Source organism: Xiphias gladius, chromosome 15 (assembly GCF_016859285.1).
Source record: "Xiphias gladius isolate SHS-SW01 ecotype Sanya breed wild chromosome 15, ASM1685928v1, whole genome shotgun sequence".
In the NCBI taxonomy this organism is placed as follows: Eukaryota; Metazoa; Chordata; class Actinopteri; order Istiophoriformes; family Xiphiidae; genus Xiphias; species Xiphias gladius.
Window position 1 is genome coordinate 5,173,448 of NC_053414.1, and position 11,181 is coordinate 5,184,628.

An 11,181-nucleotide genomic window follows, 5' to 3' on the forward strand; every position below is an offset into this window, starting at 1 on the left:
CTCTATGTGCTGGGTATTAATCCCATCATAATATTTTGGATCCTGGTCTGTGCCCAGCGTTCTGAACGTGTCCCTGAACCTGCAGAGCCCTGTGCTGTTTCGTGTCTTCAGCGGGGCGCTGAGGGGACGGGCTAGATGGGCGTGGCTCCATCCGACTGAGTTTGCTCGCAGGATGGGATTTGTGCCACTGCAGCACAGATGAGCAGGAGGAAGAACGGGGGGGTGCAGGGAAGGATGAGAGAAGAGGGGAAATGCAGATAAAGGTCTTCAGTTTCAGATCTGACCGATGCTAAGGCTGTTATTGGCCTTTCAGTGAAAAACCAGTCCTAATGATCAATATAATTTAGGTTCCTGCCTGAACTAACCTGCTGCACTGCCTTGAAATTTTTATTTCGTTGCATTAAAGCGCTTTATTTGTTCCATTGGAGGTTTTAAAGGTCTCAACATGTCTGAATAGTTTTTGTAAGTTTTCCATCTTACGAGGAGAAAAAGTTCCCTGGGAATCAGTTTGCATGTATTTAGACGTGACAGTAATCTAATTTAAAGATCCTATGGGATCAACACCCTCTCCCAGTAGTGTCTGCTTTCACACACCCGAATCAGTGCATCGCAGGCTGCGGCGGAGGAAACAGTGGGAGGGGTGTCTTCTGACTCTGCTCATTGGCTAATGTAACAGGCCCAGAGGGAGAGGGGGGAGCATCCTTCCTGGGTGCAATATATCAAACCTGCTGAGTCACTTTGCTGCATTGGAGCACTGGCCAGAGCCAATCGGCATCATCCGTTGAGGTCAAAACCGGACCGCAGCTGATTCCGCCGCAAGGTGTTGTTGATTAGAGTGTCGGTTTGACGGACACGGTTCCTCCCGGCCGCAGATCCATTTGACCTCTGGGTATCAGGATGTGTATTTTCAACATTTCTGCTCTGAGCAAGTATCATGTCTTGTGCTCGGTGGAAAGTTGTATTGTTTTCAGCTCTGTTCTGGTCCAAAACCTATTAAAGTCCTTCATTACCATCCACACACACACACTGTAGTTTATTTTGACCCAGTCCCACCCACACACACACACACACACACACACACACACACACACACACACACACACACACACACACACACACACACACACACGATCCCGCTGCTGGAAATACGCACTAGTGCACCAAATGTGCATTAACCCCCCCCTGAAAAATATTCCCCAGCACTCTTCCCTCCGGCTTGAGTCACAGTGGCCAGCGGCTTTAGGAGATTACGGAGCATTTTTTTAAAAATGAAACTACATATTTGTGACCCGTCGTAAAGATTTACTTCTTCGGAGGAACCCGTGGGCTTGGGGCTGAGTGCCACAGACACGCAAGTCAGAAAGTACTGAGAGACGGACTAATATATTGTCAGTTCTGGTCTTGGAAATTCAAATAGTACCAACAGTGAATCCACTTCCAAAGCGGAATTTCCTAGCATCCTTTATTATTTTCTCCTCACTACTACCTTTTTACATGGTGATATTGTAGAAACTCTGAAGCCTAGGGAAGGTCTGGGAGGAGAAAAACAGACAGAGAGCAGAGATTGGTTGGTTCCTGTGGTTTATAATTTATTTCAGTATGAACACACATACCGCTGTGTGCCACCGCAGACAACACCGAATCGCAGGAGTGTGGCTGAGTGGCTAACAAGTGTCAGGCTCTGAGGTCTGATCAGAGTGGCTCGTTACGACAACTGACTTTACAGAAGCTTTCTGTGACACGATAAGGGCACTGCAGGGTGGAGAGAAAAGAACAGAGCGAGGAGGGGGGGATTTTTGTTCACTGGTGGCACACAAAGTCGCTCTGTGAACTTCAACTAACATTACGATCTTCTACATAGCTGCACAGTTCTGACAAGGCAAAAACTCCAACATCAGGCACATGCATTACCTTTAAATGATCCAAGTCACACGATGGAGACGATAACTGTTAAACCCGTAACGCCCTTTCTCAGACTTGAAAATAACGAATCTGCTGGGATGAGTCGATTGTGCTGTGATTAGTTGTCTTCAACAACTTATCTAACATTAAAACCAGACGCACCAACAACCGTAAAAACAACTTGTTGCTAACTGGTTTTTAGTGTTGTGGCTGAATGGTGAGTGAGTGAGTGAATGTGTGTGCGAGTGCGACACATACACACACATACACTCACGCACACACACAGGCAGACACACACACACACACAGACACACGGTTCAGTATATATCTGCTTCAGTGCCTACGCAGCAAATGCTCTTTCAGTTATTACATCTATTTACATTAACTCGTCTGTCCTGCCATTTGTTCAAGACTACAGATACATCACATCCAATCCCTTGAAGTGCTATAAATTATTCAGGAAGCACGAGAATTTCATTACAAATCTCACTGGCTGACGTTCTGATGTCCAACGTGCAACAAACAAACACTCAAGTGAACATTTGTGACCGGAAACGATTGGGAAAGTACAGAGGTGGCAAATTTAAAAATGACGGGACCTGGATAAAAGACTTTCAACTTTCTATCTTCTTCACATTCGGGTATACGGAGCTCTGCTAGACAGTAATACCTGACCGTTCAAGTGTTTTCCTAAAGTCATTGCACCTCCCAGGGATTTATACCTTTTGTGTGAGAACAGCAACACATCCTGCCTCCCATTGGCGCAACTGCAAAAATCCTGCTGCAGTTTATCCAATCGGAGGAGAGGAAAAGCAGGGGCGGGGCACAGGGGGCACAGGGGCTACAGACATGATGGTACTTCCTGTGGCGCACAGGAGGCAGGAAGTGGGCGGACAGGGAAGCGGTCTTTACTGGATCTTGGTGACGGCCTCGTGGATGGACTGAGCGACATAGTCGATGTTCTTGGTGGTCAGACCGCACATGTTGATGCGACCGCTGGCCATCAGGTACACGTGCTTCTCTTTGATCATGAACTCCACCTGTTTGGCTGCAAGACACATTACAACACAGTGACGGTCACGCAGAGTGTAGGAGAAGAACCGATGCTTCCTGGTGACAAAATAATCTACACTAAAGGTCAGTTCACTAGCTTTTTCTGGAATTTTCAACTACTATTTTCAACTGAGCGAACGCCGCTCTCTGCTGAAAACGGTGCGATGAGGCCAAACAGAACTTTTTCGAGCCCCAGGATGAACGTTCAGCAGCTCCAGCTTGCGGATGAAAGCGGTGGAAGGAGCTGGAAGTGGACTCTGAGTATAGATTTGTCTTGTCAAACTACAATTTCCAAGGTGAAGAATGAACTTTCATGTTCATCTTGGGTCCTGTTTTTTTAGGGGCATCATTTCTAGCAACTGTACTTGTAAGTTATATACTGAGATCTTTAAGCTGGTTATCAATAGGAGGAGATCGGACGGGGCTAGAAGCGTTACCGGTCACACTATCATACTTTTTTTTTTTTTTTCTTTAAACGACCTCCAAAGTTAGCCAGACCTACTTGGAAGAGCTCAATTTGGGTCTTGCTTTCAAAAAGAGTGCTTTAGATCATTTGAGTAAAATGCCGGATTAGAGACGTGACCATTTTCCGAGATCTCAAAAAACTCTGGTGAGTAACAATGTTATGACAACTGATAGAAACGATGGACAAAACGATGAACATAAGACCAACGTTGTAATAAACAGGAATTATCCTTCTATCGGTCAACAAGCGAGTGTTTTTGAGGCCAGTGTGCACAGCTGGCTGCCTGTCAGTCAAGTTAGCACTTTACCAACCTGTCTAATGCCCCACCATGGCTGTAGGAATGAAAATATTTATTGCAGTCTGGCGTAACAGCACCTGCGCAGTTAATAGGAGCACTTCACCTCGGCAGATGTCTGCTGACACAGGTCTGATACATCCAGTACGTTAACAGCTGGATGGGACCGGATGTATTGGCGCGTGTGCATTTGGTACTCACGGTTCAGGCCGGTGAAGCTGAACATGCCAATCTGCTGGGTGATGTGGTCCCAGGTCCCCGGGGTGCCCAGAGCCTGCAGCTTTGTCTTCAGCTGATCCCTCATCAGCAGAACCCGGTCTGCCATGGTCTTCACGTTACCCTTCCTACAGAGGGGAGGAGAGAGGGAGATGGGAGGTAGAAGAAAAAAAGAGAGAGAGAGAGAGAGATGTGTACAATGAACACGGTGACAACCCCAATAAAATGTTTAACATCTAACTCCATGCCACTTTTTGATTCCTTTTCAATTTGAGTAATCAGATAAGCGTCCGGCAGCGAGTTAGCTGACGCTAGCCGGCTGATGCTGGAAGCGTGTGACCGTTAGGAACGTACCACTCAGCGAACAGCTCGGGGCAGTTGAGGGTCTTGCTGACGATGCGTGCTCCCTGAGACGGTGGGTTGGACCAGGTCGTCCTGACAATCTTCTCCATCTGAGACAGGATGCGGGTCAGGTTCTCGCTGTCCTGGGCAACCACCGTCAGGTTCCCCACTCTCTCATCTGATGACAGCGGCAGAAAAAAGAGGAGTCGCATGACTTATGTTTCCGTTATCACCGTGTATACCGTGTGTATATACAGGTTTTCGTTGGGGGGGGGGGGGGTCTTAAACGTATTTTTGGCAAGTACAATTTGGAATTTACTACACGTTGTACACTAAGCCAAGCAGGACTACAGAAGCGTGTCTCCTGTGTGCGCGTTGTGTGTACTCACTGTACAGGCCGAAGTTTTTGGAGAAGGACTGAGCTACAAAGAGCTCCAAGCCCTCAGAGACAAAGTAGCGGATGGCCCAGGCGTCTTTATCCAGACTGCCAGAGGCGAAGCCCTGGTAGGCCGAGTCAAAGAACACGAACAAATTCCTCCTCTACAGAAGGACAGACAGAGAAATTTAAAAAAAAGAACATGAAGAGAAATGCGAGCAAACATTGTGAGAAAAATGATTACAGTCAAATAAATCCTCTTAAGCAAAAATGAATGGAAAATGCAACAATTACATTAATAAGGTGTTGAAATACTAATCAGCATCATTTGCTAAAACACATTTTATGTGAAGCATGTGCAAGAGAAGAAAGGCGAAGATTTCTTTTGACAGCAGGAAATGTAAGAATTTGGCCCTGCACATTAGCATGTAGAGGAAAAGACACACTGACTCATGACGACATTATCGAGATAAAAGCAACCGATATACTGGATACAGTTCATGCTTTCATCAGTGTGAAGCCCGAGAAGAGTGAGAGCACGTGACAGAGCGTGTTAGGAGGCACTGACGCCTCCAACCCCATCACCTGAGCTGAGGACCTACAATAACAACACCGGTCTACCTTCATGATCTCTGCAATCTTCTTCCACTCCTCCTGGGTCGGGTCAGTGCCGGTGGGGTTGTGTGCGCAGGCGTGCAGGACGAAGATGGAGCGTTCTGGCGCTTTCTGTTGAGAGAGGAAGCGTCAGAGCTAAAGATCATGAAAAAATATGAGAGCTTGTTCCCAAAAACCTCTGTTCTTACTTTTAATTGTCCCTGTTCCGGTAAATGCTTTTTTCTCCGTTTTATATCTCATCTCACCTCCTCTCTAGCTTTTCCCTTTTATTACTGCTTTTTGGTTCCTTGTAACTGGGTAAACAGCAGTCTGATGATGATCCTATCAGGGCCTGACGAGGAATTACATTCAGTGAAAAAACTGAATCCTTGGGGCAGATTTGGTGTTCAAGTGGTCAGTGTGTCATGAATTTTTAAGATTCATCTTCAAAAAAATTAGCTGACGTAAAAAACTGCACTTAAACTACAGGATTCATGCAGGAGTTTAAAGTTGTTATTCAGTAATATATGACAGACGTCATTCATTTGTGCACAAGATTAAAAACAACAAAAGTCACAGGACCAAGTGAGGCCAGGAAGAGAGTTTCCGTCACCCGTCGCGGTCTAGTCACACTGTCAACTGCCTTGAGAGTCTGTCATGATGTGAAAACGCTGACACTGATCGAGCGTGCAGTTTTTACTCCTGTCCCTCCTCACCTCCAGGTCATCCAGGAGCCCGGTGAGGTCCAGGCCCCTCTTAGCAGCATCCCAGTAGTGGTAGGGCCGGATGTCTTTGAAGCCAGCATCAGCAAACACGCTATTGTGGTTCTCTGGGAGGAAGAAGAACATAAACCATATTTTTATAACCTCGAATCGATTATCAAACTAACTGTGACCCTGATGATTACCACCCAAATTCACCCGAAAAACCAAGCAGCAAAAGCACTAAAAGTTCCACGAAACCTTAGATTTTAGAGCACTACGTTATCCTATTGCACTGGGTTTACAGCTGTCTACTAACCCCAGGTGGGCGCTGAGACGTAGACTGGCGTAGCTGTGTTGTTGGTGCCGTTGTACCAGCGCCGCAGGAACTCTGCCCCGATCCTCAGCGCACCGGTGCCACCCAGACCCTGAACTCCCCCAACCTGAGAGGCACAACAGCAGAAGTGGAAACAGGACGGATAAGAGAGAGAGATAACGAGAACCTGGTCAAAGGCACACGAGATGAAACCACTGATAACCATGAATCTGACTATGCACTGGAGCAAGATTGCAATTTACCATTATTGACATTTATCTGATTAATATTGTCATCTATCAAACGTCAAAAAAAATAGGGACAAATGTCCATCGCAAGTTATCAAAGCCCGGACTCCTAGAACCGCTTATTTAATCCAAGCTGAAGCCAAAACATTTTCAAGGCGTGTACAATGATGTGAAATGGAAAAACTGGCTCAAGAGGAAATCAAGACGGCAGACTAATAATGTAGGGTACACATTACTTATCTAACAAGCCAATGATATCGTAACATCATTAATAAAGAACTGACACGCCTTGTGAATTAGTTAGGAAAGTAATTAAATACTATTACCTTCGCTTATTCAGTGTAAACAATAACACTAAAAAAACAGTAATAATAATGTGCCAACATTCACACATGATGTGCAACTGACAGTTCTTCAGATGGAGGCAAATGACACAGCTAAAAATGAAAGCTAAAAATCTGTGCTTTAAAAGAAACAAACCAAACAAACTGTTTGCTGACTTACCCGGAGCCAGAAAACACGACTGCATATCAGTGTCATGTTTGTTCTAAGTTAGGTTAAGCTCCACAACGTATCATACTGTTCTCTACTGATAACAATCTTCTGATCTGGACTCTGGGTAAGAAGGCACACAAGCAAACATCCAACCAGATTTATATCAAAATGTCCTCAATTCAGAGTATACCATACAAATGCGGCCTCATACCAGCTCCTTAACCTAATAAAATGTCATCCATTGTTTGCTCGATGTCGAGATAATGCTTGCGTGTGCACGCGCGCCTCACCCTGTTCTCCTTGATGGCGGGACTGTCATCTCCCAGGGCGACCTTGGAGGAGGCGGAGCGGAACTCGGGCAGGCCGAGGATGGGCAGGTACTCGTGGTTCAGGCTGTCGTCCTCCACGATCAGCCGCTCCACCTTCTTCACCACCGGCAGCACCCAGGGCTGGCAGTCGTCGGTACGGTAAGCTGGGGGGGGGGGGCAGACCTCATTAATCAGCTACTGAAGATTCTAGTTACTTTACAGTTACTCACATCAGGATTTAAATCTGGGCGATACAAAAACCAGTAAAAACCTTTGTGCAATATATTGAAATTTGTAAATGTATGTTTTGCTATTGTTTATTGTCATCTGACACAATAGTAAAAAATAAACAACAAAAAAAACAAAAAAACCCTAAATATCTGCTCCGTGCCTCTGTTTTTGTACGTCCTTTTGCTACTCAGTTCAGGGTATATTGTCACACTGCCTGACGCTACGGCAACGTTTTCTCAAGGCCGAAGCATTTTCAGTTGCATTTCAAAGAGAGGAGCCTAAACGTGACGACAACACAACCTCGCAGTCTGGAACAATAGACAGACGGACAGAGGAAAGTGAGAGAGTGAGCGAGAAAAACAGGATTCAATTTCATGTAATGTCACACACTCTCTGAAGGTCACCGCTAACAACCAGACTAAACTAAGTGTGTGTGTGTGTGTCTGTGTGTGTGTACGTGTATGTGCATGCTGCACATATTTGACTCCTTAAGAACTCGTGCTCCCTCATACTGTACCAAAGCCTGTGCAGAGCTGTATCAAATATCAGGACTGCACCACAGATGCAGACTGTAACTGCGAATCGAAAGGCAAACACATTGGTAAGGTCAAAGGTCAAGTAGGTTTGTTGGTTTTAGGCGAGTGGGTGGACCCAGAAGGGATATTTGGTGGTCGTCAAAATAATTTAGAGGGCCAGCAGAACGACACCGGCGTTTCCGTTTCTTCCCACAAAATATAGCTGTCACGTGTACGGTGCAGGACAGAAGCAGTAACATCTACTGATGTCAGTTTACTGATGCTTTTTATTTTTTCTTTTCAGTTCCACATAGCACGTTAATGTAGCTGAAGCAGTGAGCACCTAATGCCACTGCGAGGGCATGTATCCCATCAAACAGAATCCTTCACTGGACTAGAATACGTCATATGGGTAAGGCTCTCTGGAAAAAAATTTTTTTTTCCTTTTTCTTCTTTTCTCATTGCTGATTGGTTCCAAACTGGTCTGGCGCACTCAGATATGTTTTGGCAACGAGCTGCAAAAGCGCAGGTAAGGTCCGGGTCCGTGTTGCATCACTAGAGGAGGTGAATTAGACGACGGTGCAGAAAAAACAACACAAAACTGAAGATAACAGTGAATATACAGCATTTTTGCCCTGCTAGTACAATGCTCCTGCCAACTGAACGTACCAACATTGATTGTTTACAGATTTACAAATGTCTGCAGTCTTTTAACTGTTTATTAACACGATACTGGCTCCATGATATGAGACTATGTACAGTACCTTTTGGGATTTCGGTTGTGGTAATGTGGCAATACCGCTCAAACGTTGTCTTTAGCTGGATCTAAAGTCTTAATATTCTATAACGATAGTTTTCTGAGGTCATCAAACTGTTAGAAATTAATCAAATTAACAATGAATGACTAACTGTTTGCTTGTTTTAGTTTAGTTGACATTACTGGATAGATTTTTTCAATCATTTATATTAATTTTCGATTTTAATACTCTACTAAGTCTATCCAGTTATTTTATCTAATTTAGCCCCTAATTGCACTGTTTGTTATCAGCCTACCTCACTGTTTTCGTGATTTATGTGAAATGGCTGCTGCAACACGGCAGTTTCCCTTAGGGATTAATAAAGTACTCTCTCTCTTTATCCATCTATCTATTGTGAGATTGATGAAAAACACACACACACACACACACACACACACACACACACACACACACATACAATTACATATTTTCATGGATGACAGGACATTAAATTCCAAGATTTATTAATTGCGTGCCTTGGTGTAAAGAGAGTAAACATGCAGCGGTCCGAGTAAATAGTCACTCTATTAGTATGACAGCAAAAATGAATTATCAAATCATATATACGTTATAACCAGGCTAACAGGCTAACACTTCCAGGCTTCCAATAAACCATGATTTGTCCCTCTGCTGTTGTAGGTATCCGTTGTTTTAATCTGCCAATTCTTGGCTCCCCGAAGGAAGGAGTATTCATTGGTTGGTGCCAAGCCCCAGCAACCAGCTCTGGTCTGGTCTGGCAGGCATGAGTTCCTCCAACCCTCCCAAAATGGTCCCCGAGATACTCAGGGGCTCTGCCGTTGTTCATACCGTGTACTGCACCGAGCTGTAGTTGTACAGCCGCAGCCAAGCAAGCTGTCGGACCATGTTAACTATACCAACGCTGGTCTCTGAGGCATCCTGCAATGGCGTCAATTACGAGTGCACGACGGTCTGACAGCTTCGGGACTGGCGGGACCGGTGAGATTAGACCAAACAAGAAAAGTCCCAGTCTCCATGTTCGTGCTACAGTTTAAATGTCACCACTTAAGACTCCGGTTCAGTGGAGGATGATGCGTTCAAGGGACACAGACGAGGAAGTGGAACAAGTCCGAAATACATGCCGTGTGTTAAAGTTACATCTTTGACTGAGAAGTGAGTTGGCAGGTAAAGAAGCCACTGGAAGAGGCTCCGCTTCCGTTAAGTGTCATTTCGTCCGGAACCGGAGACGTGGCTGTAACATTTATACTGAGCTGACACGAGTAGCCGTCGACATGAAGGGAAGCTACTTCGTGCTGCAGCTCTTTAGCTTCACGGTTAGCCTGTAGCCAAGGTCAAACCAAAGAGCTGCTAACGTCTGGTAGCATGATAACAACCGGCACCGCTCCAAAAGGGACAAACCAAGCTAGGTAGCTAAACGGGGCTAGGAAGACGCGGCCGGCAGCGGCAGCGCTAGGCGGGCTGACTCAGCGCCAGAGCGAGCTAACTTGACGCTTTGGCGTTAGCGGGCGGCTACCGTCTCTTACCTCCGACTCCCAGGTTCACCTTCTGCGGGTGGCTGTCCTCTCTGAAGTCGGCGGTCAGTTTGAAGACCGCTACAGGAGGGGCCTGCGGGACATCGCTGAATACGGACATGGCTCGGGGAGGTGGGGGGGGGAAGCAGATGATCCCGGTGCCGTGCAGGAGGAGGAAGAAACGGGAGAAACGCTGCTTCCAGCGACAGGCAGAGAGAAGAGAGACGGGCCGTCTTCACCTTCACCCCGCTGGTTCAGGACAAACACAAATGGGCATCAATCCAGCAGCCAATGGGAAGGCACGTAAGGCTGACGTAGCTCTGGGAGAGCCAATGACAGCACAGTAATGGAAATAATACGATATTTTTATATTTGTTATGGTTATTTAATTGTTTTTGTTTAATAAATAAATGCAATTGTATTTATTGCATCTTTGTTTTAATTCACTTAATATTATAATTTTATATTTATTGTAGATAGATGGATAAATAGATAGATCGAAGTAAAGTATTAATGAATTTCTAGAAAATTGTCACCTTCCTCTTTTAAATTCATAAAACCATTTGACTTCTAGACCAATAGACCAAAAAAAAATGTAATAGAGTAAAAAGTACATTTTTTTTCTCTGAAATATGGTGGAGCAAGGAAGAAAGTAGCAAAAACAAAGTGCCAATGAAAATAACGACATAAAATGCCTTTTTGGAGATGAGATTATTAATGCTCATGTAGCTGCTGAAGAAGATGATCATTACTGCCTCGAAGTTAAAGCTCAGCCCTCGGACTATCACTGAATATCGTGCGGTCTTCTAGTATTAATGCGGGGCCGGTAAGATGTC

At 45.2% G+C, this 11,181-nt stretch overlaps 1 protein-coding gene across 1 annotated transcript; it reads right to left on the reverse strand.

Moving 5' to 3' along the window:
- Positions 1-1,568: 1,568 nt before the first annotated feature.
- Positions 1,569-10,611, reverse strand: LOC120800162 (aspartate aminotransferase, cytoplasmic-like). The gene is made up of 9 exons (XM_040146038.1): positions 10,358-10,611; positions 7,295-7,476; positions 6,265-6,388; positions 5,961-6,073; positions 5,272-5,376; positions 4,664-4,814; positions 4,287-4,452; positions 3,918-4,060; positions 1,569-2,950 (listed from the first exon to the last, which is right to left on the reverse strand). Exons 1-9 carry the CDS (start codon positions 10,464-10,466, stop codon positions 2,811-2,813), a joined length of 1,233 nt encoding a protein of 410 aa, XP_040001972.1. The 5' UTR covers positions 10,467-10,611; the 3' UTR covers positions 1,569-2,810.
- Between the last annotated feature and the right edge of the window lie 570 nt (positions 10,612-11,181).

Bases quoted from the DNA above. Each gene is read 5' to 3' on its own strand.
- LOC120800162 (XM_040146038.1), bottom strand. From the start codon at position 10,466: ATGTCCGTATTCAGCGATGTCCCGCAGGCCCCTCCTGTAGCGGTCTTC. The intron at 6,389-7,294 runs GTGAGGCGCGCG...TGTGCCTCTCAG, and splicing joins CCGCCATCAAGGAGAACAGG to GTTGGGGGAGTTCAGGGTCT. The intron at 2,951-3,917 runs GTGAGTACCAAA...TGTGTCTTGCAG, and splicing joins CAGCTTCACCGGCCTGAACC to CCAAACAGGTGGAGTTCATG.